The 27,299-nt window shown below is 36.5% G+C and overlaps 3 protein-coding genes across 6 annotated transcripts in view; all 3 read right to left on the reverse strand.

The window, feature by feature from the left end:
• Positions 1 to 4,920, reverse strand: part of LOC113064783 (double-stranded RNA-specific editase 1-like) — a 29,849-nt gene extending 24,929 nt beyond the window's left edge. For 2 of the 3 annotated variants that reach the window (XM_026235714.1, XM_026235713.1), the window contains exons 1-2: positions 4,577 to 4,920; positions 4,355 to 4,459 (exon numbers count right to left, since the gene is read on the reverse strand). The gene's annotated coding sequence lies outside the window, so the exon portion shown is untranslated. The remainder of the gene's footprint in view (positions 1 to 4,354; positions 4,460 to 4,576) is intronic. The other variant, XM_026235715.1, reaches the window with a different exon arrangement.
• A 1,434-nt stretch (positions 4,921 to 6,354) lies between these two features.
• On the reverse strand, positions 6,355 to 18,828 carry LOC113064785 (1-phosphatidylinositol 4,5-bisphosphate phosphodiesterase delta-4-like). Its single transcript, XM_026235718.1, has 16 exons — positions 18,483 to 18,828; positions 17,106 to 17,159; positions 16,716 to 16,874; positions 15,199 to 15,427; positions 14,706 to 14,835; positions 14,322 to 14,553; positions 13,867 to 14,068; positions 13,628 to 13,772; positions 12,705 to 12,857; positions 11,674 to 11,838; positions 10,004 to 10,160; positions 9,792 to 9,908; positions 8,391 to 8,569; positions 8,181 to 8,313; positions 7,788 to 7,937; positions 6,355 to 7,705 (listed from the first exon to the last, which is right to left on the reverse strand). The coding sequence occupies exons 2-16, from the start codon at positions 17,143 to 17,145 to the stop codon at positions 7,614 to 7,616; spliced, it is 2,283 nt and encodes a 760-aa protein (XP_026091503.1). The 5' UTR covers positions 17,146 to 17,159; positions 18,483 to 18,828; the 3' UTR covers positions 6,355 to 7,613.
• Positions 18,829 to 21,181: 2,353 nt separating this feature from the next.
• LOC113064786 (CCR4-NOT transcription complex subunit 9-like) lies at positions 21,182 to 24,880 on the reverse strand. Of its 2 annotated transcripts, none has more exons than XM_026235719.1 (8): positions 24,717 to 24,880; positions 23,502 to 23,684; positions 22,584 to 22,699; positions 22,376 to 22,485; positions 22,185 to 22,294; positions 21,995 to 22,093; positions 21,784 to 21,875; positions 21,182 to 21,691 (listed from the first exon to the last, which is right to left on the reverse strand). In XM_026235719.1, the coding sequence occupies exons 1-8, from the start codon at positions 24,732 to 24,734 to the stop codon at positions 21,523 to 21,525; spliced, it is 897 nt and encodes a 298-aa protein (XP_026091504.1). In that variant the 5' UTR covers positions 24,735 to 24,880; the 3' UTR covers positions 21,182 to 21,522. The 2 variants fall into 2 exon arrangements, with proteins under 2 accessions (XP_026091504.1, XP_026091505.1); XM_026235720.1 differs by having other exon boundaries at positions 23,502 to 23,657; positions 24,717 to 24,879.
• Between the last annotated feature and the right edge of the window lie 2,419 nt (positions 24,881 to 27,299).

The raw sequence follows: 27,299 nt of genomic DNA on the forward strand, positions 1-27,299 counted from the left end.
TACCATTAATATAAATATTTCAAATACAGGAGCACTTAAAAAAATAGACAATGTCAAGATTTATGTGCTCTGGTTAGTGTAATTAATAGTAATTACTATTAATTAATAATAATAATAATTGAATTACTGTGCAAATCACCACAAAAACAACATAAACTTCCCAAACTCAATTTCGCTTCTGCGTTGTGCAACATATGCTAAAAACAGTTAAACTACAGTGACTGTTTTATCCCAAAATAACACTGCAATGCATTAAATCCAGAGAGAAACGCGTGGAAATGAGTCGACCTCTGCTGTTTCTATCACCAGAGAAACTCTGGTTAGCGAGCAACATTCAGAGGAAAAGAGAGTTTGTATCAGATATTTGATCAGCATAAAAATGAAAGATGGGAGGGTTTTACAGCATCAGTGACTGGCTGTGGATGTTCATCATGAACACTTTATTTGTTATAAATACATATGGATTAAGCTGAGCTTTGTTGGTCAAATCAACATCTTTATTTTAGAGGATACTGTTGTATCTCACATTGTTGGATCCAACACATCCAAGCCATCTCCTTTTTGAACTTTTGCCATCTGGTCTGTGTTACAGAGAACTGAAAACCAGGACAGTCAGGCACAAGAACAGTTTTTATTTCCCCAGACAATCCTGACCACCTTATACTTATTTATCACCTTAAATCCTACTAAATCCTACTTTTTATTTTATTCTGTTCCTATTCTATCTATAGCACACCTGTACATACAGTTTATTCTCTTTTTTGTGGTTTATTTATATTTATGCATGTGTATTTTATTCTCATCTTATTTTTTATTATCTGTGTGTTGTTGTTGTCTCTGTGTACTAAAACAAATTCCTTGTATGTGCAAACATATATGGCAATAAAGCTCTTTCTGACTTCTGACTAATGCCAAAGATTGTTTCCCAGGTGTGAAAAATGAACCAATGCAATCCAATTATAAAAAAAAAAAAACTGGCCTGTTGTGTGTGTGTGTGTGTGTGTGTGTGTGTGTGTGTGTGTGTGTGTGTGTGTGTGTGTGTGTGTGTGTAAGAGAAACAGCATCTCAAATGAGCATCATCTTCCTGTGAAGGAAAGCTGAACCTGGATGCAGGAGTCTCAGGAGAATAACAAGAGAGTTAGGAATTAGTCCTGAACGATTGCGTGTCATGAACACATCAAAACAAGTTTTAACAGTGTTATAAACACACAGACGTCTATGTGTTTTCGTCTGTATATGGGTATGACTCGGCTGTGGACAAACTACTTGTGTAACAGGGTTGAATGGACTGATCTTTACCTCCTGCTACGCCACAGAAACATCTCAGGTGTCTTGGGCATCACAGCTTTGCTTCAAATATGATGAATTAGAATCTTACACTTGAATTACAATAAAAAACAAATTCAAAGACGATCACAATCTGCAACTGGAAAGCAAAGCTTACAAATGAAAAAAAAAAATCCAAACTTTAGTTTATATTATTTCCATTCATCATCGGTTTGCCAATTTCCAGACCCTGCCTGATCCACAACCAGTTTTCCACACACTTAACCATCCAAAGCCATCACCAAACTGCTCTCAGATCAGAAACAACTCCATCAGCGAGTCGATCCAACCATCAGCCACCACAGAAATAACAACAGTGGGGTTTTCCTGCTGTATCTGCTTGATAGAGATCCAGCACTCATGACACTGGAAACACAACCCTGCCTCTGCATCCCTCTGTTTGCCGAAAAAAAATCCATCATTCCCAGCACATCCATCATGTTCAGAGAGCTGGCTGAAACAGACACCGCCGATCAGGATTGGACAGCCCTGCCCTTTCCTGCCCCTTCTCACTTCCCCATCCCTCCAGCGTGTGAAGAGAGGTTGCCAAGCATCTGGGGAGCAGAGCTGGAGGTGAACCTCCGAGGTCACACAGAGACACGGATACCACCAATTAAAGAGGCGAAAGATCCCGTTCTGTCAAAGCAGTGCCACAGGAACATCGATTCTCAACCACAACCTCGCAACTGAGGCACATTTAACTAGATTCTTGAACTACATCAATGATGCATAATCTAATATATCAAATTAATATTCAAATGATTTTTTTATATAAAAAAAACATTTCATTTTAATTGTCTGTAATGTGTGTATGTAATGTACAAAAACAAATAAAACAACAAATATCTTCTTTCTTATCATAAATTAATCTAATTAAATATAGACAAGAATTTAATTTGACATTTTTAAACGTTAGTAAACTATTTGTTTATTCGTTAAATGTACAAAAGCCATAAATAAAACAATTAAAAAAATCAAATATCATGCTGACTGAAGCAAGTTCAGGCAAATCAAGGATATTAAATAATTTAATTTAATAAAAATAAAATTTATAATAAAAAATAAATATTTTAACTGTTACTTTAATGTATATATATGCGTGTGAATGTGATTAATTTATAAATTAATATTAATTGAAACAAAAATTTAATGTATATTTTTATAAATTTTTTCATATTACAACAATTTTATATTTTTTCAAATTAAAAATACAATTTAATTTATTAAATTACTATATATGTGTGTGTGTGTGTGTGTGTGTAAAATGTTATATATTAGATTATCTTCTGATTGATTGTATATGAATCATTTTCAAATAAGTAATGGATATTATTAAAATAAAATATAGATTAATTGATAAACTAAGGAAATCCCAAAATAAGAACTGAATTTGTATATTATGATCTTAATAAAGAGTAAAATAAGCTATTTCAATATTACATTAAAAATATTTATATAAAATATTTAAAAAATATAAAAATATGACTCATACACTTGCTAGCTATGAATGTGTAGAAAATGTAAATGACTTTTTAAAGACAAAAAGTAAAAAAATTGCTTCTACTTTACCTAAAAAAAAATACAATTAAAAAAGTCTGCAGAACCAAAACCACCAGAACTCAAGAAAAACCCATGCAACAAAACGTTTGCATACTAAGTACAGTAAGTGTACACTGTATGTTTACTCTGCAGAAATATCAAGACTAGAATAGTAGCCAGGCATAACTTCCAGCTTTCCTAGTTTTTCCTCTATCCTGCAGTTCTCCTCAAGAGGAACACAGATTGGTCGCTCAGCGGTCACATCAGTCAGTGCATTGATGCAGCAGCGCTCTGATGTTCATGCATGAGTTATTAATACTGCAGACAGCCAGGAATAGAACAGCCCTCCTTACACAACCTCAACACTCACACACAGCTGACATCTACAGAGAGAGGGTCTGTTAACGTCAAAAACACTCACTTTCATCTCGTCACATTATATGTTCATTACTCTGCAATTCTGCCACTTGCTTAGTTCCAGGGTTCAATACATGTTACAGATGTTTCATAAACATAACTTCCGACATAGACATTCGATTTTATAAGACTTCAAAAACATGCTACAGACTGCCACCTTGTGGTCACAAACCTTGCTCGTTTTTGGCAACAAGATTATGCGTTTAAATATGAATAATATTTTTTTATAATAACACACATATTATAATATATATTATAACATTAAATGATAGCAGCCTATAAATAAAGTATGTATTAACATTAAATACTTGTAAGATTCAGTTGAAATACATATTTAAAAACAAACTGGTGCAAAAATAAAAAATCACCACAATGAAAACATTATAATAGAAAGTAAAATCAATACTACCTGATTATTTTTTTGCATTTTAACTTCTTTGTTTTACATTTTTGAGTATGTATTAAGATGAAACACTTGCATAATTAAAAGCAAATCTGTGCAAAATATAAACTTCAATAGCATTATCAAAGTAAAAGAAGCTTTACATTCATCAACAGATTTTCATAAAATGTAAATATGAATATTTTAATTGTACTTTTATGATTATACAATATATTACAACAATAATCTACTTTTTATTAATAATACTTTATTACAAGCAAACCTGTGCAAAAATATAAAAAGTATAGTAAAATTAAAACAAATACTATATGATTATGACCTATAAATAAAATAATAAACATTCTTCTTCACTTTGCACAACTTTTTTCAAGATGATAAAAATATGATGAATAAATATTGCGCAATTACAAGGCTTTATAATAGTAAAAATATTATTAAATCATAATTTACATTAAAAAAACTAACGTTTTAAATAAACATTAGTATAGTTTTCTGATTTAAATGTAAACAAATTAACATTTTATGAATTATAATACAATTTCATAATATTTAACTTGTTTTTGCATGTGTAACAACATGCAATACTTTTAAAATCCAGTTGAAATATCTAGATATTTAAAAGAAAATCTTTGAGGAATGAAAAAGGAGAGAGAAAAAAAAAACCATCACCTTTCTGTTCTGCATACTGGATGGTTCATCAACCTTCAGCGTTTGAACTAAAGTCTCAGGAGAGATTTTAGTTCCAGCAAAAACTCCAGTGGGAAAACTGAACGCCTGCAGGGAAAACACATGAAGCTGAATGAAGAATGATCTCATTTAGAGCAAGTAATCCGAGGAGAAATGACACTGGTAATGCCACATATGAATAACAATCCAAACAAACGTCTATACCTTTGAATTATTGTTTATACTGCTGTCAGAGGTGTTGAGTTTGGTCTCTTTTGAATCTGTTTTAATGAGCTGATTGAGCTTGATCTGTCTCTTCTCCAGATTTCCCAGCATGGGGTTGTTTTGGGGCTCATTTTCTAGCTTCACAGCGCCGTGGTGGAGCTTCTGTCGGGCCCGTTTAATTTATGTTGATAAGATCTTTGTATTTACCGCGCGTGCATTCAGAATAAGTCCCGCACGGGTTAAAATTGACCATTTGTTTGGTGTTGCAGCTAATATTGTCCGAGTGGAAATGAAACGCAAGATGAGTTAACGTAAAAAAAAACTCGTTTACATAAATAAAAAATGTTACATTTTCCAGTCAACTGTATACCTTAAATAAACAAACAAAAAAAGTTACATGAAAACAAAACAGATTAAAAAAAAACGTGACTTTTATTCGAACGTGATAACTTTCCAATAAATGTACGTTTTCCTGCTGTTAAAGTACATGTATTGACTTTTAAATGTACATTTTAAACTTCAGCTTGTTAGCAGTTGGGGTCAACAAACCTGACTAGCAAAGGAGCAACCCAAAACCCTCCTAAACCAGCAAAACGGACCAACCTGTCAATCTTTAGGCCTTTTTACAACACTGAGTTAAAGGTTTTGGAATAAAATATCCAAAAACCACAAGGCTAGTGTTATATATTTTGTCCAGCTGATTACTTACAGTATCTCTAATGTTTTCAACTACTTGTAAATCATGAGAAAATTCCCATTCTAATCAGTGACACAGGACAGTGCAGTCGCCTGTCAATGACGTTAGTTACCGCCTTTACTGACGTAGAAACCACATGACAACAGTAGCTTCGTGACAAACTTCAACTAGAAAGAGATGCCGATCTCGCTTGTGTTTTACTCGACACGTGAGTTGTTTTGATTTGTATCTTTACAGAAAAAGTATGCTATTATAATGATCAACAAGAATAATATTATGGGTCATACACGTCAAACGCGGGGCATCGCATCTGATCGCGTCTTTGGATTGACTTTGTATGTAATCTACTCACGCAAATCGTTGAACTCGCGTTAAATCCATGATTTATTTTTCCTCTGATTGATGGCCGTCAGCAGTTTGGTAGAAGACAACAAATCCCATCATTAAACGCTCCTTCTTAGCGTCATCAAACCACGCGATTGTTATTGTTTTGATAGTGCGCCCTCTAGTGACAGGTCCTACAACCTGTACCTTTAAGGCTGCTCTGTCCCTGCTCAGAATTTTGTGTAAGAACATAATGCAGCATAATAAAACAAACTAAATTATAAATTAACACCCACCTCAGCTCCTAAAAGTAAACATAGTTGTTTTTAATGTTTAAACCTCTGAGCAGCATTGAAAAGTCTGTATAAAGACTGTAAATGCTACTTCAGAAGCGCCTCTTTGCCACCTTTTGCAGAGTAAATTTCATTATACATTAAATTTTCACTGCAAAAGTGGCACTTCTGAAGTGGCATTTAGGGACTTTACAAAGTTTAATGTTGCTCAATGGAAGCATAAATTCATATACACAAAAATTACAGCTGTATAATTTGATAACAGGACATTGGTCAGAGCATAATTTAGTCTCTTTAACATGTGGTATTGTGTCTTTGTATTGAATTTAGAGCTTAACTCAGGCCTTTATTTTAAAGATGTTATTAATCATTTTTAGTCACCTCATTCTAAACAAGTTGTTTTTCTCATTTATAAATTGGTATAAACTGGAACCTGTGTTGACAACAGAAATGGAAAGTCCTTTCAAAATTATCTTTATTCTTTGATGAATATGGCAAATAAATAAATATATACATACGTATATACACGAGCAAAATCGACAGATAGTTACTGAACAATATTACAAAAACAGTATACAGATCCAAAGCTTAGAAATACAAAAATATAACACTATTGGTCCAGCAGCATACATTTGATTTAATAAATTACTTGACGTGATTCAGAATAGTCAAGGTTAAGTTCTCATCTACATTCAAGAGTATAAGGTATGTATTTGGAAATGTATACGATGGTATACTGTATCCAGGTAGGTGGAGGTTGGAACAGAGGTGGTTATTTTCATTGCCCTCCTTCTGTATCATCTGTAACTGAGTCTGGCCCCTGAGGTACTTCGGGGCCAAAGTAAGATTGTAATTGAGCCCTTGAGCTCATTATATCTGTACTTCATTCCAAAGTAGCAGTTAACACGTACACCACTGTAAGTACTACTGAAATGGAGTGGTTCGATTAAGAAAGTAAAACTAGTTCTATTGAAATATTTATAAAATACATAAAGCAAGATGTAAAGATTTGCCATGCATGGTAAAAATAACATTGGGTGAATCTCATGAAATATCCAGGTCACACTGCAAAAAAGATTTTTGGCTTATTTTTCAGTACAAATATCAAAACATTCTTAAATCGAGATGCATTACATCTGTAAGTCACCCCCCCACCCTTGTTTTAAGCAAAATCTCACCCAATTTTGGTATTTTTTTTATTTATTTTTTTGAAAACTTTTGAAATATTTTAAGTTATTTTTCTTCACAATGAATATTCTTCATAATTTAAGAATATTTAGATGTTTGTCCAGAAGAAAACAAAACTTATTTTTTGTGCAGTGCATATTTCCGCCTGAAATCTGTATTTTAGTCAAAAACAAAATAGCACTCATTCCTTATGCAAATCTAATTTTCTATTTTTTCATTTGAGTTTGAGGTTAAAATACAACCCCGGACATGTATATCACTGAAGTTATATTTAGATATAGATCCCTACAATCACACAAATCTTAATAACAGTAAATAAAATAAATTATTTGGCGTACAAATTTACTAAATCTATAGCAACTCAACGTTACCTTAAAATTGTGAAATGTTACTTTTTAATACATTTTTACTGTATTTATTAAAATGTCGGCTTTCTGCTAACAAATGTTGACTGGGAAGACTTTGAAGAAATTGTTGCAGCTTTTAGTTTGTTTTGTGCACATGTCAGTGTAAGACAACTTTTAATTCAGTCACTTTACGTTAGTTTAGTTATCCGGACGTGAACAAAAAGCGAGGAAGGAGGTATGCTGGTGCCGTCCTTAGAGAGGAGATGAATGTGACGATATCCTATGAGGAAGAACAAAACGTGCTTCGTTTTAACATCAGCTCCCCAGAGGATAAATGTTTGATTGGTGGAATGGAGACGTACCTGGTTGCATACAGAGGAAAGGGAGAGTGAACTGTCCCACAAAGTCGTTCTTGGATGTTTTATCATAGTCCTCCACGACAAACCGCACCAGCGCCAACTCAGGGACATGAATTGTGAACTGAAGCATATCGTGCCATACTGGGTTAAAACCTGCAGAGACAAATAGGTAGCTGATATTAATTGCACTTGGAATATAATGGAATATTTGTACTTTTAAACATGTATTCGTTTCAGGACTATTTAAATTGATTGCTCAAAAGCTATACATTCAACGTGAACCATTAGTTTAAAAACAAGTTTGTTTAGTCTTTTGAACGCAACTAGATCTCTAGATGAACCGCGTCTAGGCTTTCTCAGTCTAGACACATCTCCGTCCTATACGTTTAAACTGACCGTTGTTGTCGATGTATCTGGTTTCCTGCTTGGCCTGGTCCAGTGATACGCCGTGAATTTCCACCCGAACGAGGGGATCGATAATTGAGCCCTCCTTGATGTTTACCTTGGGAAGCTGTTGGCCACTGATTACCTGAAAAGAACAATATGTGTAGGTTCAGCATATACATGTTATAACACCAGCACTCACAAAGAAATTCAGGATTGTACCTGTACGGAAAGGCTAAGTGGATTGTAACCGTCTCGGTTTTGAGGGTTCTCTGGGTCAAACCGCTCGTCAGTGTTGCGCATGAATGTTGGTTTCAGTATGTAGCCACAATGTCCGTTTTGACTAAATAAGCCATCGTTTAGATCCATCTCAACCCCTGCGGTCTGAAAGTTCAGAGCAACTGAGAAGAGAAGAGAATCTCTATTGGAAAAATTTCCCCTTTTTTTTAAATGGATAAAGAATGATAATTTAGGCTTTTACATTAGTGATGTTTTGGCCAGTTAACTAGTAATGTTCATCAACTTTGAATAGTGTGATGATTGAATAATCATCTTATGATTGGTTGGTTGGTTTTAGATGGTCTCCCAGCTTGGTCACGCTGGTGGTGTTCAGCTGTTTTAGTCAGCTGTTGTAGTTCGACCAGCTTGAAAGTGCCCAAAATTGCTCTAAAAACCAACAAATCTAACTATCCTAACCAGACAGATGGCTAACTAAAACATGGACACCACTTGATTAACCCTTAACTGTCACTCACATTTTTGAACATAGACTTTATAGTGCACGACCCAAACTTAAATTTTTAAAATTCATGACTGAAAACATTTTTTAACATGATATTGATGTACCATTTTTATGGTAATGCAATGTCTGATTTTAAAATGGGTTTTAAAGGAAGAATTTTGAGATTTTAAGTTTTCAGTCGATATATAATTTCTGATGATTTCTAAAATGTAGAGTTTTGAGGGTGCACTCTTGTCATAAATTAATCTATTACTTTTCCTACATCATTTTTAACAAAAACATTGGTAAAATATATATTCGGGAATCTTAGACCTTTCCAACGATATATAGTTTGTCAAGATTAGATTAGATTTAATTGTAATATAGTGAGGTAAATGTAGGTGTCCCGTATACGGGACAGGGTGACAGTTAAAGGTAGGTTGGTTAAAGTTGTTTTTTTTAACAAGCTAGTAATACTAATTTCTACTACAATAACAAGTTGGGCAATAAATCATATCTGTCTTAATCCCAACTATCTATAGCTAGTTATGCAATGTTCATCAACAGAATATTTTCAAAATTCCATTACAGTCCTTATTTATCTAAAGGGGTAAGTCCACCCAAAAATAAAATTAGGCTGTGTTTTATTCACTCCCGGAGCATTCTAGATGTATATGACTTTCTTTTTCCAAACAAATCCAAGTCGGAGTTATATCAAAAATTGTCTTTGATCTTTCAAGCTCTATCATTGTAGTCAGCAGGTGCTACATTCCTTCAGTACAAAAAGAAGTGATATAAAAAGCACCCTTTTACTAGCCTAATTTAATTTTTGGGTGTACGAACCCTTTAACTAAACCAGAATCAGAGGTTTTCACAATTTTTTTATTCTCAGGTAGGCTCACCAATTTGGCACCCTGCATTCCACATGTCCTGTGGGTTGAAGTTGGATGAGTCCGTTCTCAAACCACTGGGGTAAACCCGGCTCAGCTGGCGAGTGTTATGGAGAACAAACTCTGATCCTGTAGTACCGAGACAAAGACTGTAAGATAATACAATTCTCTAAAAATAATAATTTATGAGCTGTTATAAGCAGTCAGACTCATGTTTCCTTTACCTGCCTCCCTAATGTGTTTCCGGGCCTTAGACTCGGTGAAGGAGGAGATCTCGTAAAACTTTGAGTGAATTTGTGAATGTTTAAAGCTGCTAAAGTGGACACTCTTGCAGTAAACCACACAGTCCGACAACTCTTTAGATAGACGCTGCTTGGATTTCTAGACAGTACAAAAACAGTCATTGACAGGTTAGAAAAACAAGAAACCTTCCTAAGGTGGATTGCTAGTTTTTCACAAGCCAGGGTGGTCCGTTTTGATTATTTTAGAGGGGTTGTGGGCATTTGTCAGCTGGTCAGGTCTAGATTGTATGATGTGTTTTTGCTGTAAGCATTTAGTTATGCTACCTAAACCATTGAACCCAGGACTACTTAGACAATGTCATGACAGACGACCCTTGGATAATGAGGCCACGTATCCACCTGGCTTCATCTTACACTACCATCTGTTGGGTTCATCCTTGCCAACCTGCTGTGCCAACTTAACATGATATTCAAACTTAGATCTGGACTGGAACTGAAAGTTGGTTCAAAGTCAGCAAGGGTTAGTCCTTTAACACTGTTCCATTGACGGACTAGACCTGTATTACTGGCACTGTAAATCAATTGAGAAAAATATGTCAACTAAATGACTATTTAGTAATTGGCCTAAAAAAAGTCATCCAACAAAAAAGAGTCCAAAGAACAGTGCTTGTGTGCAAATTAAAAGCTAAACATCCCATGCCAATTTTTTTTCAGTTGAGGAGTCAACAAGATGACTGTATCTCGGATTGGAGAAACCAAGAGAGGTGATCCCTGACTGCAGTTAACCAGAGTTCAGAGAATCAAGTGTCACATGGTAACAACAGTGCCAGCAAATGCACATGGCCACCTATCAGATGGCAGAAGACCACAAAAGACATGCCGTTTCTGTCTTATCTCTTTCTGACTTTCTCTCTTGCTTTTTCTTGTTTGCTTGTCTACTTCTTTCCAAGATTGCTCTAGTGTCATCTCTTCCAATTTATATTAGTGCTTTATGCAATCCGCCCATTTTCAGAGCAACTGAGCATATCTCTTCTGGCAGAATATTTTGCTAACTTGAAGATGAGACAAGCTGGTCTACATTAGTTCTTATGGTCCAGAACAGACATTTTGGCACAAAGTAGTACTCCTGTTCACAAGTGGAAGTTTCCAGGGACGATCAAACTGAAGGAGGGTGTTCAACATATTAAGTAATGAGATTTGAATCTTGTGGTTGAAATCATGGTAGACTGTAACTCTTACTTGAGGACACAGCACCGTAGAGCTCTGATGAAGACCTGATAGACTCCCAATGAGATAAGACCGCCATTCAAGTAGCCAAAGAAATTGTATCCTAGATATGCTCCGTTACCATTAACATTATTTCATTGTTAACAACTAATTAGCCATTTAGCGGACACTTTTACCAAGAGTGCTTTACAACGTAATAGTAACGGGAATGGGGGAGGGGCTTCAAAGTAAGCTGTGTGAATGGCTCTTCTTCAAGGGTACAACAGTAGTAGTTTGTAGATGTACATTTGCTGGGTTTCAAACTCTTTACTGACTTGGCTACGCCACTGCATGGTTTAAGTGAAAGGGTGTGGAATTCATCTTAATCCTCATTTTATAAATTACTGTCTCCATAATTAGAAAATCTATCGAATGAATCATTTTACCTTGAGTCTATGCCGTACGCTGTCATTGCGATGATGGTCATCGTTAATTTCAGCAGTCTCCTCTTCTTCGCTCACCTCTCCCATCGAAGGGTCCACTACCCCATTCATGCTATTCTCTAATCCACCCATCTTCTTTCCTTTCAACAGAATCTTCCCTTTCAGATCCTGCACACACGCACACAAACAGAGTAGATACAGTTTCATCAGCAACCATCAAAAATCTCGGTAACACTTTAGTATAGGGTCCAATTCACACTAATAACTAGTTGCTTATTAGCATGTCTGTTATTAACATATTGGCTGTTTATTAGTGCTTATAAAGTACATATAATGCATGACATTCATAATCCTACCCAATACCCTAAACTTAACAACTACCTTATAAACTATTAATAAGCAGCAAATAAGGAGTTAATTGAGGCAAAAGTCTTAGTTAATGGTTAGTTAATAGTGAGAATTGGATCCTAAAATAATGTGTGACCAAAATTTCATATAGTAACAGACTTTAACAGAGAACACATGGATACACAAATTAGGTGTGCATACCAGAAAACACATTTACTGGTGTTTGGCCAATTAGGAATGTATAGAGAATATTCTTTTGAAGAAATCAATTAATTTGAATCTAAATCAGCAAGATTTCATAAGTCAATTAGCTTCACTTGGAAGACCATGATGTTCAGTTAAGTTTTGCTATTTGCTAACGGCTACGATGGTCTGTGGGGTTGGGGGGACAATATTATTGTTTGCTTTAATAATTCAGCATGGCTGGATCAGATGGACATAGATCATATGGCTGCCACCCCAGGTCAACAGCCGGAGAAAGCGAATGTATCCTGGACAGATCACCACACTCTGAACTCTGATACAAACGTTTGCTCATAGGGTGGAAACTTCAAGATCTTTGCTGTGAACTCTTCAAGATGTTGAGGACATTTAAGTGCTAGACGTTTACTGCTCATTAAGCAGCAATTAGGTGGGTTTGTTAAGTGAAAGTACTTGTATAACTGACCGCATACATCCGTGCTTACCTCAGGAGATGGGAGGACGTTGGGAATCTTTCCATCTAAAGGGCTTTTCAGCAGCTTGTCTCCCAGGATCTGGGTGAGGTGTTGGGCCATGACTTTCTGCTGTTCTACACTGCAGTGGTTTTCAATGGACAAGATGACAGGGTACTGCGATGCCTGCGGAGGGGAGAGTGTGTGTGTGTGTGTGTGTAAATAAGTGATGGAGTGAAATGGAACACTCAACACAGAACAGCGGCTAACACACTGGCAGGCAGGGGTCGACTGGTCCAGATCACATTACACACAAACAAGGGCATGGTGCCCTGGCTCAGAGTGAACCTGGCCCCAGTCTGCCACACACACACAAAAAAATGTAAGCTAGTCCAAACCAGTTTATAAAGATCAAAGATGAACAAAGAAAACAAGAGGGTAATAAAAATCTGTATGGGTATAGTATATCAAACATGGTATTTCTAACAACTGTATAGTAATAGAATCAGATGATAATTCTATATATATTTTGAAACATACCATGCATGTTCCATGGTATTTACATGGTTTTTACAAAAAATGAATAAAAATCATAGTAACAGTCCAAAAACTATGGTATTACTATGGCGTTCTATGAAGTACCTGATTATCATCGGGTGCCTTCACTATACCATTGTACAGTATTTTTGATTTAGTGTTTCAAAATGGTACCATGCTAATAAATTATGTTGAACACTAAGATGATGCTAATGCCATGAGATTCCTTGACTTACCTTAAAGAACCACATAAACACCATAGTATTTGAATACGGACTCATTCATTACAATGCCATATTAAGTACTGTAGTATTATCCTCTGATAACACCCATATACAATGGCACCGTTACAGAATATTCTTGTAATAAACATGCAGTTTTACGAGTGAATGAAAACAAAGACATAGTTTGTGACATACTTTAAATGCATAGTTGCCCAGCACATTGACAACATCCTTGAAGAAGATCTTGGAGGTAAACGTGTGTCCATGGTAGACGATTGGTTCTCCATTTGGTCCATCCCAGCAGTCCACTTCGACACATCGACAGCCACGTTTCAGTGCTCTAAAACGCACATACAAGTTCATATTTATGAATGTAAAGAAGAACTGAATCTTTAAGAATTTAACATGTGGAATAGGTTTTTGAAAACGTGTACCGTATATAGCCTTCCACACTGCTGTGTCCTCTGATTTGGTCCTCCAGAAGGTACGTGTTATGAGAAGATGATATGAAGTAATGACAGAGAGGCTGAGTCATGTCCTGGTAGAGATCCACCATGGTAGGGTTGAAAATGGAGCCCTCTGATGAGCTCAGGTACATCAGGAAACCATCAAACGTCATTGCTTGCAATATTTTTGCTATAGGAACATACAATGGACAAATTAAAGCATTTTAAGATGTCCAAAGATGTCAAGACCACAACATGCAGCATTAGGATACCTGGAACTAGAAGGTAATGAGTTTGAGAAGTTTGAAAGCCAAATGACCAAGGATTATCTAAACAGATCAATGGCAAGTGGAAAGTAAAATACAAATAACTTGAGCTTCAAAGAAACCCAGAGTAAGAAAGGTACAACTCTGTTAGCTATGCTTCATCACAAAATTAGTTACCTGTGTCTGAAGGTTCATAGTGTTCGATGAGCTTTAGTGCATACTGCTGAACTCCGTCCTTGTGTAGCTGCTCCTCTTGTAGGAAATCTTTCAGATCTTGGAGCGTTAGCTTCTGCCCATCAGCCGAATATTCCTGAAACACTCGCAGGACATCCTCACGCTGAGTCAACATCTTATAGAACAGCACAAACTCATCATCCTCAAGAGTTCCTGATTGAGACTTGTCTGCCATCTGAAGAAAATGCACCAATGCAAGAACTAGCTGTAAATGGATCACCAAATAATAAAGTGTCTAGTGTCAAAACTGTCATTGAACTGAAGCTACATCAAGCTACAAAGTGGTATAGCAATGTAACTGTAGGCTGGCTGTGAATGTGTGGTTACCGTAAAGAGACGAAGAGCATGATGCTCATTCATGTCCACATTCATCATCTTTAACAGATTTCGGACCTCCTTAAAGTTCATCTGCCCATCTCTGTTTTTGTCTGCCTTTTTAAACCAATCACAGATCCATCTGGAAACCGCATTTAAGGGAAAACTGAAGTGCTTGACATGATTTACCAAAGTAGGGTTACTGTGGATTATGTTTAAAACCTGAAAGTTAAGTGCTCAAACTTGGGGCTTGGACATCAATCCAAGTATAGTTAGAGATAGGGTTAAAACTTTGAAAAACAAGAAATTCCCAGGAACATGTCCATCTTCCATAACTCAAGTTGCACTACATTGAGTGAAACCAGGTCAATGGATCAGATGTGCTGCATCCCAGTGTATTTAAGTGTCCTTTAATGCCTTTTAGCCTGCATGAAACCTTGTGCGTGTAAGATTGGCAGAAAGTGGAATGATAGACGGGCAGATAAAGAGTGATAGTAAAGGATACTGGTCTAGTTTCTCTCTCTGCCCCATGTTCTCCAGGTTATCGATGAGTTTGCGTATCCCTTTAATCCACGATTGTGCTTCCCCTGCTGATTCGGCCACTAGGTCCAAGTTGCCTCGTCGACCACGGAACACAAGGGTGAAGCAGCGGTCAGGCGGGAACTCATCAGCAATGCTGAGCAGAACCTCAGATTGGTGCCCTTCCCGCACAGCTTCCACATCACCCACAGAAACTATATACAAAGATAGACAAACATTTAACTAGCTATCCCCTAAACCCCAAGTGTTGCAGACACCAATATTGTAGACCAATATTTGGACTATCAATGCCCAGACCCATACAAATGCAAAGTTTTTGGAGTCTCAAGAGATCTCGAAGATTCCTGCTTCGACTTTGACCCCAACCTAAACCTTACATCCAATCTACAGAAGGGGTGCCCAATCCTGCCCCTGGTCGACCATAATTTAACACACCTAAACTTGCTAATCAAGGCCTTCAGGAATACTAGAAAGTCACTGGCAGGTGACCTTGATCAAGGTTGGAGCTAAACTGAGGGAAAATGGACCTTGAATGCCAGAGTTGAGAACCCCTGCCCTAAACCCTAAGAGCTTGAAACAAGACCAATATTTGGCCCATCAAGGCCCAGACCCATACGAATGCAACATTGTTTGTGGTCTCAAGAGATTTCAGTACCAAAATAAAACAAGATTAAGGCTACAACTTTGACCCCAACCTAAACTCTTCATCCAGTTTAGAGCAGGGGTGCCCAATCCTGCTCCTGTTGGACCATAATTTAACAGACCAAAAACAGACTAATCAAGGTCTTTAGGAATACTGGTAAATTACTGGCAGGTGAGTTTGATCATGGATGGTCGGAGCTAAACTCTGCAGGAAAGTTGACCTCGAGGGCTAGGGTTGAGAATCCCTGCACTAAACCCTAAGAGTTGGAGTCAAGACCAGACCTCTACAAATGCAACATTTATGTCTTCTCAAGAGATCTCAATACCAAAATAAAACAAGACTGTAAATTGCAATCGCTACGCACTTCCAGGCAGGTGTGTTGGAGCAGTAGCTAAACTCTGGAGAATGTTGGCCTGACCTAGAGGTTCTGAAAATACTTTATATGAAGCTACTATATAACTGCCAAGGGTAATGGTGCAGTTGTTCCTGGTGGGTTATAGGTTCAATCACAGGAAGAGTTAATCCATTAACTATCACTATTGTTAACTTAAATAAGACACTTAAACTCGGTTTCTCTTATTACAACAGAGTCTAATCCTTCTCCTGGAGGGTTACCTTCCAGCAGAGTTTTGCTCCAGCCCCATTTAAACACCTGAACCAGCTAAGGTTTTCAGGATCACTACAAAAAATAATAGGTAGTGTTGCAGCTAAACTCTCCAAGCCCTCCAGGAGAAGGACTGGAGACCCCCTGGTGAATGGAATTGTTATTGCAGTACAGCATGTAGCTTTGGATAAATGGCTAATAATTACAGATTGTGGCTCTTGTTAGTGCTACTTACAGGTGGAGTGTGCGTTTCCTGCTTTCTTGCTCTTGTACCAGATAGTCATGCAGTCTTCTTGTAGCCGGAAATAACGCTGCTTTTTCCACGTGCGAGACTTGATTTTTCTCATCACTGTGCCAACAAACATAGACTTCAGGTCGTCGTCAGCCTGGATACCTGAGGAGCAAGACAGTACAGGAGACAAAGAGGGTGAAGACAACAGGGAGTGCACCTGACCCAGATTCTCAGCACATCATGTAAACACAAAATATAAAAAACACCCCCTGCCTCTTATAACCAGATAATGAATGTATAGATATATACGAGATAAGTTTTGGCATACATTTTATGAATACATGTAAATTGGTGATGCTAGCACTCCTTTTTTCCCCATAAATGTAAACTTACGTAGGCTCCTTTCAGTAGAAGCCATCTGTCGTTCTGTCATTTTTTAGGTGTCTCCTGTTTAAGGATAAACAGAGAGAAGAAATGAATGAGTCACACTGACAGGAGTGAACAAACGAATATTAAAAGACATAATACATTAAATAGCATATGTTTAACATTTACCATACAATAACAGTTACGTCTGCAACTGTTTAAGACATGCATTAAAAATTGTATATCTGAGGCATCCCCTAACATAAAAAGCTAGATTTTATATGTAACAGCATAATTTTATTAATGCAACAAGCCATCAACCATAATTTAAAACGATAAACGCCACACAAACAATGTAAAATATTCAGATAAATGTATTTTTAAGAAACTGAACAGTGTTAGTAATAATATTAAAAAAATAAAAATTAAGTCTTGATTTCAGTCTGTTCCTCCATCAATGCAACAGACAACAAAATATATATGCACACCCTCAAATAAGTTTTTCAGATGGTATAAATGGTTGTGGTCAAAAGGCAAAAGCCCCTGGATGTCCGGCTTTAATACAGGGATCAGCACTAGAGCTGTGGACTCAGACTCTTCAATGAGTTATTTGTGAAAGCATCTCACACTCACCATCAAATACTGCACAGCTATGCAAAATCAAACAAAAAGTCACACAAAGTTGCCATGAGGATTCAGGTTTCACATAAGGCCAGTTTGCTTTAAACATGGAGTTACACAACGAGTTATTAACAAAAACTGCCTGAACTCCTAATACTCCAGATTCCTTCAACTGATATGTTGTTAGCTGCTGTTACAACTAATGACTTAAACTCTTATAAAACCAATGATGATACGAATGAGCTACACCAAATGACAACAGTGTCAACAATAGCAGTATGTTCACTATATTATATAAAAAAATTCAATTGCAAAATAATTTAGTTTTAAATGTGAATTTTTTTTTTTCATTTTAATATTTTTATTAAATTTAAATTAAAAAATTAAATTAAAATTAAAATTAAAAAATTAAAATTATGCATTTATCCAAAGCGACTTACAGTGCATTCCGGCTATCAATTTTTACCTATCATGTGTTCACTGGGAATCGAACCCACAACCTTGCACTAGCTTGTTTGCTAACGCAACGCTCTACCAGTTGAGCTACAGTCAGGAACACTAAATTAGATAAATAATTTATTAAATTAGATTAATAATAAAAATATCAATAATTAAACTATAAAAGATAAATAAATATGTATCAATTATGTAAGTATTAAAAACAACAATTTAACCAACCGCATAAAGATAAAACAAGCAACAGGTGTGAACAGGTGTAATGTGTCTGTAAATAAACTTTCATAGTCAGAGAACAATAATGTTTAATATTGAAGGAGGACTTACCCTCTGTAGGCTCATTGCTGGATATGTATTTGAGCTTTGAAGAGGAGCTAGCGTAACTCAGGAGAAGCCGGTGTAATGTGGCCCCCACTGCAAAAGAGCCGGACTGACTGTCCACATCTCGCCACAACACACCTCCCTCTGACGCACAACCACACACTCACAGATCCACAGCAACACACGGGACTCGATGTTCACTAGTGCCTCTTGTCCTCAAGATACGCTTTCTATATCCCCTCTCTGTCTTTGGGAGTCAAAACATCTCTTTCCCTCAGGCTGCTTTGTCTTGCGTCTCTGTCCCTCTGTACAGATAAAACGAGGGTATGTCAGTTTTGAAGTGGAAACACGATCCGGCGCATTGCGTAACTGGAGTGTTGCATTCCTGCGTGACAACTAAAGCTTTAATTGTTACCGAATAAACATTCACATTCAGATAAATGCAGTTCCTGTTTACTGATTGGCTGTGTTATCAAAGCTTTTTGCATATTGCATTATGCCAAACAGAGTTTTTTTTTTGCTATTTTCTAAAATCATAATGTGTTTGCTAAGGAGTCAAAAAGCCACTCTGTTGTCATTCTGAGTGGTGTTGCATGTTTCTGTGTTTGCCAGCTGTCAAAAGAGTGTGAAGAGGAGCCTAACTCAGGAGAAGCGTGTTCTGGGTGGATATCAAAACAGCCACAATGCTAGGATGTTGCTATGCAGCTCCTAAAGTGTTCAGTGTGTCGCTAGGTGAATATTTACCTGGCCAAGATAAAAGTAAACGTTCTGGCTAGATATGGACCTGAATCAAAACAGCCACAGTGCTAGCCTCTTGCTATGGCTAATAAGGCATTATAAATTGTTTTTAGCATGTTGCTGTTTGGTTGCTAATATAAAAAGTATAAATCCCTAAGCATGAGCAACAGAAATGGCATGCTAGCATTAGCAAAAAATGAAGCAAATGACTGATTAGCCATGTCAGTTAACCCTGTTAGCATATTACAATGCACTCTTACAGTATAAAACGAGTTCCCTTAAAAATGATTGAGCATAATTTCACTGTATAGGCTACACATGATCAAAGGAACTGAATGTTCATAAAATATAACGTCTTCATGGCATGTTGACAGTCAGACATATATTGAACACTGTCGTCCGCCTCCAGTCTGGCCCTGAAACACGTGTCAGGGAGTTTAATGGATGTTTGTGGAGCACAGCTCAAGAGCCTATTGTCTACGCTTGGCCTGCTTCACTGGGGCCCTTTAGCGGAGACCCCAGATGATTGGATCAGGTTACTGAAGTAGGCATTCATCATTTAGAAACCCTGTTATACTGCGTTCAGGCGGATACAGGGAATAAGAGGAAGTGGAATTTTTTTGTCAAATTTTGAACATCTTGTATTTGAAAAATCAACCCGTCTGAAGCGTGCTTATGTCTGTCAAGTGGTCCTGGGGGTCGATTTTGATTGTACCTGGCTTCATCTCTTATTAGGAATTCTTCTTCTCTTTCCCTTCCTCGTGTTTCGGTTCATGAATAAAACACAGCCAAGCTCAATGTCTGAGCTCAGCTTACACACGCAGCGCTGGCGTCTTTAGAAGGGGGTCCCTGCCTACCCGCTATATCATCGAGACAACCCCCTGGAGTGCTTCCAGACTCCTATAAGCACACACACACACACACACACACACACACACAGAGAGAGAAACACTTTCCATGGCAGACATCACCTCAATGAAACTCTCACCGTGTTTAACAACGTATCAAATCGTTCATTACACAAAAGTGATTAGCAACTAAACTCAACTGACCATTCGGTTGATATGATGCTTGTAATCGGGACTAGAACAACTATTCTGGATCTCAGACTAGATTTCCCCATTTAAGGAAAATGGGACATGAAAGTTTTGCCACGTAGATATGCAAAAACTGTACACCTAACAGTCATTTTATAATACAAATTCTAGAAGTACTGTTAGCCACCGAGTCACCAGATTTCTCTGCATTCAAAATAAATAATTTCTAATTTGAAAACATGTGGAAAACAATTGTTTTATTTTATTATTTCCTCTGCTCCAGAGCTGTTTTTTTTGCAGTACTACTACTGGTCAGCAGGTGGCAAGTATCAAGGATCAAGCTATGCATAAACTTTACTTAAAATAAAGGGAAGAAACAATGTTTTAAAACTCTAAATATTTTAAAATGCTTTTCCGTCCAATATATTTAATTCATCGAGTGCCATATAGCTGGCTCCGAAATAACATTATTATTATATATAATAAAATTAAGATTTAAAAACAATACATTTTTAAATATATATATGCACAGCTAAAAATCAGTGTGTAATATTAATTACATAATATAAAAATAATGGTTATATTTCACACTATGAATGTAGTTTAATAACTGGATATTATATTTTGACACTTTATTTATCATTGTATTATATATACTGTAATATATTATACAATGATATAATCATTTTATAAAATTGCATACTTTTTTTTTTTACACTAAATGTTATTTTTGTTTTGGTATATGCAAGTACAATATACTGAACAAAATGTTATTTATATATATATATATATATATATATATATATATATATATATAATATGTCTATTATGGTCTTAAACTGTAATTTTAAATTAGCCTGAAATTCATTTCGGAGTCAAATAACCTACTTCCTGACCAGAAAAGCAGCACAGAAGACAGCAATTTCACGTGACTTTAACAAATGGCATGACACTGTTTATTTAACAGCATTCAAAATTATACATTTTTGTGATGAAATACACAGACAAAACAGTCTTTCGATTCCTCTCGATTCCATCAAAAAGGCTTGGAGGAAAAAGAAAAAGAAGCCTAGTAATGGATGAGACGGACTCTTCCTCAGTCCAGCAGAGTCTAAAGTCAACTGTTATTATCTCGAAACAAACCGTGAATGCTGAGCACCGTTCTGAGCTTCTTGGCAAAAAAATATTAAGTGCCCTTGTATGAGAAACAGTCTGATGCTTTAAGGTGTGGTGCTGGTGGTCCTGGAGGGTTTGGGATGAGTGGGAGTGTGTTACTGAGGAGGTAAGGGGATGCCGCGGGGGTCTGTGACCTGCCCTTCCTGTAGGTTTTTGACCAGCTGAGCGAGCCAGCGTTTGGTGGTGGAGTCGTCCTTTAGCACTTGAGCAAACGTGGTGTCCTTTAACTGGTCGGGCAGGCACTGACGCAGAGCTTCTCTCGCCCTGAGAGACACAAAATATGATTTAGATTTCCTTTTTTTTGATGCACCCCCTACAGGCCAACAAGGAACTCTAAAAGCAGGGGAAAAAAATACCTGGAGTTGTCAGAGAGTCGTAAATAACAGCGCACAACATGCTTCAGCAGGCGAGCCGAAGGCTCCTTAGACAACTGAAGAACCATCTTCCCCTGCAAGACAAAAAAATAAAGATGTGTGTGTAAAAATCTGTAGGTAAATCGGTTACAAATCACCTTGCAAAACTGATTAATATCGGCATTTATTAAAAAATAAATAAAAAATGAATCACCAGAATCATGGCGACATGTGAAAAGCGTTCGTAGGTCTGGCAGATATACGCAAGACCCGTGTCATCCAGGAGGATCTTCTGCAGTATAAATGTGGCCACCTGGGAGAAACACACACCTGCTAAATACATCCATCCTTCTGAATCCACTCATTAAGAATATATGTTAGAGGGAAGATTTTAGAAAGCGGACCGTTTTGGAGAGCTCGCTGCCGGACTCCATGATGCGCAGACAGAGAGGAATGATTTCGGTGGTCAACAGGAAGTTGATCACCTCCTGCTCATCTGTTTTCACTAGTGCACCTGTAAGAGAAACACATTTCAGTCCACTCTTTCATACGAAGAGGCTTCTTGATTGTTTTCTGGATCAGCTGGCTTTCTTACCGATAACACCCAGACTTGTGAGCCGCAGGTATTCAAAGGGGCGGGTTTTACTGACCGTGTGCAGAAAGGGGTACAGAAAAAGAGGGATGTGAGCTGCCAGGAAAGCAGAGCTGAGGATGAAGAACAAAAGGGGCAGCGGGGGGGGAGTCAGTGTAGCACAGAATTAATAAGAGTTTATAATTTGATGTGTGTACAGGAAGTGAGTTACCGTGTCTCTACGTGGGAGGCCACACACTGCAGCAGTGCTAAAGCGTTACACACTCGATTAGACTGATGTGCTGTCAGTGTCGGGGGGTTTATAGATGGGTAGATGTTCACGATCTCCTGTAAAAAAAAAAAAAATTAATATATAAAATAAATATATAAGAAAATGTTGATATATATATTTTATGAGATGTGTGTGTGTGTATGTATATATATGACACCATAACATTTAAAGTTTACAAATAAATATTAAAGAGCTTTATTCATTTTATTATTATTGTAAATATTATTTAATGTATTTTTTCTATATACATTTTTCTAATATCTGAATTAATGCGGATACAAAAAATTTAAAATAATTATTTTACTGTAAAATGTTATTCATTTTCATCAATTCTTTTGGGATGATTTATGAATTCAAAAACTTCTCTTAAATGTTTTTTGTAGCATATATATATATATATATATATATATATATATATATATATATATTGCTCCTTTTTCACTTAAAAGCACATTTCACCCAAAAATGAAAATTGTCAATTTATTCAAGTTTTTCCAAATTCAGTTCTTGATTCAAATTTCTCAAGCTTAATTGATTTGGTCTAAAGAGAGAAGACTTCCTTATTATTTTAGTTTAAAGATGACATATAAAAATAGCTACCAATATAAATTTTGGTAACTACAGTTTGGCTAAAACTATTGACTAAAAGCTGACTAAAAATGCAATGACTTTTCGTCAACTAAAACTATGGAAAACTCAAATGACTAAAATGTGACTAAGACTATTAATCATTTTAGTCTCAAGATAAAGACTAAGACTAAATCAAAAATGCCTGCCAAAATTAACACTGGTACAAACATAACATTGCTTGCTAACCAGGTCTCATCTTATTGCGTGTTAAACGGATTTTTGGCGCACCTGTAGGAGAGCTGCTATAGTACCGCAGGAGTGCCAGAGCATCGGGGCCAGATCTGCCACAGACTCCCTCTTCTTGCTGAGCTCCAGCAGGGCGTTCTCACGCGTTTCAGGGCTGGAGAGCTCGTTGATCCATTGATATATCTTGTCACGATCCACCTGCGTCAGACCCACCGTGGTTACAGTCTACAAGACAGCGATTACACAGCTCGACTTACAAAATCAAAATGAGAAAATAAACGAACACTAGAACCAATATTTATTAGTAAAATCAAGCTTGATTTCTATTCACATTGTGGTGTTTTTTATTGTTATTACTACAAATGCATTTTTTTTGTGCATTTCCTTTAATAGCAACGTTTCTTTTATTTACACTATTTTGTTTTTATAATTTAATCATTCTACCAAAACGTTTGAATTATTAAAAAATGTTTGTTTTCATGTCCCGTATTTTCTATCCATGCACTTTGTTATAATCTTACATGAAATGTTCTAAATAACCATTATTTGACGAATTATTAACATTTTTTATTAATGGATAATGCAATGTGTTCAGAAACCGCAACAACAACAACAACAACAAAAAAGACTAACTACTGATATTCTGCATAAACCAATTAAAGTGAAGTGACATTCAGCCAAGTATGGTGACCCATACTCAGAATTTGTGCTCTGCATTTAACCCATCCGAAATGCACACACACAGAGCAGTGAACACACACACACACTGTGAGCACACACCCGGAGCAGTGGGCAGCCATTTATGCTGCGGCGCCCGGGGAGCAGTTGGGGGTTCGATGCCTTGCTCAAGGGCACCTAAGTCGTGGTATTGAAGGTGGAGAGAGAGCTGTTCGTGCACTCTCCCCACCCACAATTCCGTCCAGCCCGAGACTAGAACCCACAACCCTTCAATTGGGAGTCCAACCCTCTAACCATTAGGCCACGACTTCCCTTGAATAAATTAATATGATTAATAAAATTATCACTCACATTACTAATGGCACTTGAAAAACTCAGACTCGTAATTTCCTAAGACTCTTTTTTTCAGACTTCAGATATTCTAATAAACATATAAACTTACATAATCGTATCCTAATGTAAAGCTTGTAAAGTTTTAATACATCACCATAGTAATTGACTGCATTAGCTTTAGCCGTTAGCTCTATCAGGCCCCAGAATAAACAAGCATAATTTGCCCCAAAACGTGCAAAATCTCACCGTTCCTGTAGCCAACATCCTCCCTACCACTTTACTGAGATCTCCAGAGTACGTGTGAGCTGTAGTGGGTAAAACAAAGAGGAAAAAAATCGGGTTTACATTAGCAAATATGCTAAAAGAAAACAACCGCCATCGGCCGCTTCTGCTGCTGTCTCTTCTTCTTCTACGGTTCTTCTTCTTCTTCTCTTATTTAATGGTGGGCTGCAACCAACGTTAAGGTGCATACCGCCACCTACTGTACTGGAGTATGTATAATCATGTCATTTTACAAATTTAGATTCGAATCCACAACCCTGAGTTCTTCTACGGTATGTGGTATAGGATGCAAAATTGTTATCTTATTGTTTTACAGATTCAAATGTCTCTGTGTTCCCCTTTTCTATCATCTAATGTTTTTTTTTTTTAAAAAGGAGTTATTCTACCACGGTCCTTTTCCGGTAGACTTTTCTTCTTTGGCGTAAGTTTTATGGAGAGTAAAGGCGGTCGCACACCGGACGAGAAGCGCCGCGTCGCGTCGCGCCACATGTAGGACAACTGAAGGTATCGCACACCGGACGCGCACATTCTATATGCACGAGCTCAATTTCGCAGCAAGATGGGTGAGTTTTAACTTAATCTATTATTATTATTTTAAATACATGATTTTAATTGATAAAAACTGAGTTTTGAACGTTAATTAATGAAAAGAATCTGAGTTAAATAAGTCTGTTATTGTTTTGTTGTATCTGTTGTCTAGGCAACTATGTTACAATATTGTTTCGCTAACGTTAGTTTAAAGTTTAGTTAGTGAGTGAAAACGTAACAAAATACTCTGTAATGTTTTATTTCAATGAAACAAATGTAGCCTACTGTATTTTAGTTTAAGGTTCAGTTTATAACATCTGTGGTTTTTAATATATATTTTCTGGTAATAAAGATATTCACCTATAAATAATTCACAATATACAAAATAATAATCTGACCTGATTAAAATAGAGTATATGCATATATACAGGGCTGTGTATATAGTTAGTTGCCAATCAAAATGAATTAGACTTAAATGAGGGTGTGTAATTAACTTATTTATCATATTAAAGTTTTTGAATGAATGCCCCATTTCTCCTGTTCTTCCCAAACAGATCAAATTTTGTCTGACAAAAAAAAAACTACCGCACTGCTACTTTTACGTCGAAGAATACAACACAAAAATAAAAGAGTCAGTCGCATTTGGGTACATCCTCTAAATGAAAAAAGGACACAATATGGTGCTTACCACCACCTTGTTCAGGAGCTGCAGATGAGCCCGGAAAAGCACCTGCAGTACTTCAGAATGAGTACACAGCAAATGGAGGACCTGCTGTCAATTATTGGACCTGACATCACAGGGATGTCTATAAATTACCGGACACCAATTGGGCCAAAGGAAAAACTTGCAGTGACATTGAGGTAAGCTTTACACTTTAATAATATGTTGTTGGAAGAAAGAAGAATTAAATTCAAAACAATAATTAATTAAATGGACTTTACCATGTGAGCCATATGACAAGGTAACACAGTAATGTACACATGGATACTTTTAATAAAAATAATTGCAGGAACAGTATCAATAATATAATCTAAAACATAAAACTGGATTAGGAAACTATTTCCAAATCAATAAACCAACGAAGCAAGCAAAAGAGACAAACAGAAGGACAGAGAGACAAAATAAATTAATAAATACCATTGAATTATAACTATGAATATAAATAAATATATTACATCTCGTTAAATTATAACTATGAATATAAATAAATAAATATATATTACATCTCACTGAATTATAACTATGAATATAAATAAATAAACATATTACATCTCACTGAATTATAACTATGAATATGGCACATTATATATAGAGGAAGCTGAATTTTAATGTGGAGCATTCCAGCTACCAAACAGTGGTCCTGTGTGGTAACTAGGCACACCTAGCCCATGATGTGTCTGACTCTGTGCATCCAGGTCATCCAGGATACGTAGCATCTCTATTTTAGCTCTGGTTTGTTCTCTTTTTCCCAGAGATCTCATTTGAGGTGCTAGACTAAGAAGGAAAAGCTCAGTTTCATCATGTTGTTTTGGTGGCACTGTTGGTGTTACTAAAAAGTCCATAAGTTTTTCATTTATTTGTGTGTTTGGACTTTTTAAATCATTTCTTCTTTTTTTTCTGGGTCTCTGAGGCTGTTCTTGAACTTCTTCACTTTCAGTCCCTGCTGTCTCTGGTACTGGGCTTTCCTCTTCTGATACAATTTGTGTATCTAAATCACCTTCATGGATCGACCCATCCATAAAGTTTTCGAAATCCACATTACTGATTGTACTGGGGAAAAGACAGAGGGACATTTTCTTTTACCACCATTAAAGGGATAGTCCACCCAAAAATGTAAATTATGTCATTGATTTCTTTCCCCCATGTTGTTCCAAACCTCTACAACTTTCATTCATCTTCAGAACACAAATTAAGATATTTTTAATTAAATGACAGGAGGGTGAGTGATTAATGGCAGAATTAAAATTTTTGGGTAAACTATCCCTTTAAGAGTCTTCTTCAAAACATACTTTAGTCAT

Source organism: Carassius auratus, chromosome 47 (genome assembly GCF_003368295.1).
Source record: "Carassius auratus strain Wakin chromosome 47, ASM336829v1, whole genome shotgun sequence".
In the NCBI taxonomy this organism is placed as follows: domain Eukaryota; kingdom Metazoa; phylum Chordata; class Actinopteri; order Cypriniformes; family Cyprinidae; genus Carassius; species Carassius auratus.

Excerpts from the sequence above, each read along its gene's own strand:
- LOC113064786 (XM_026235719.1), bottom strand. Across the intron at positions 22,295-22,375 it reads CACAAGTCTGGGTGTTATCG|GTGCACTAGTGAAAACAGAT; the intron begins GTAAGAAAGCCA and ends TTTCTCTTACAG. Across the intron at positions 21,876-21,994 it reads CACATGTCGCCATGATTCTG|GGGAAGATGGTTCTTCAGTT; the intron begins GTGATTCATTTT and ends TTTGTCTTGCAG.
- LOC113064785 (XM_026235718.1), bottom strand. The coding sequence starts at position 17,145 with ATGACAGAACGACAGATGGCTTCTACTGAAAGGAGCCTAC. Across the intron at positions 14,069-14,321 it reads CTATGAACCTTCAGACACAG|CAAAAATATTGCAAGCAATG; the intron begins GTAACTAATTTT and ends ATGTTCCTATAG. Across the intron at positions 8,314-8,390 it reads CACTTAGCCTTTCCGTACAG|GTAATCAGTGGCCAACAGCT; the intron begins GTACAATCCTGA and ends TGTTCTTTTCAG.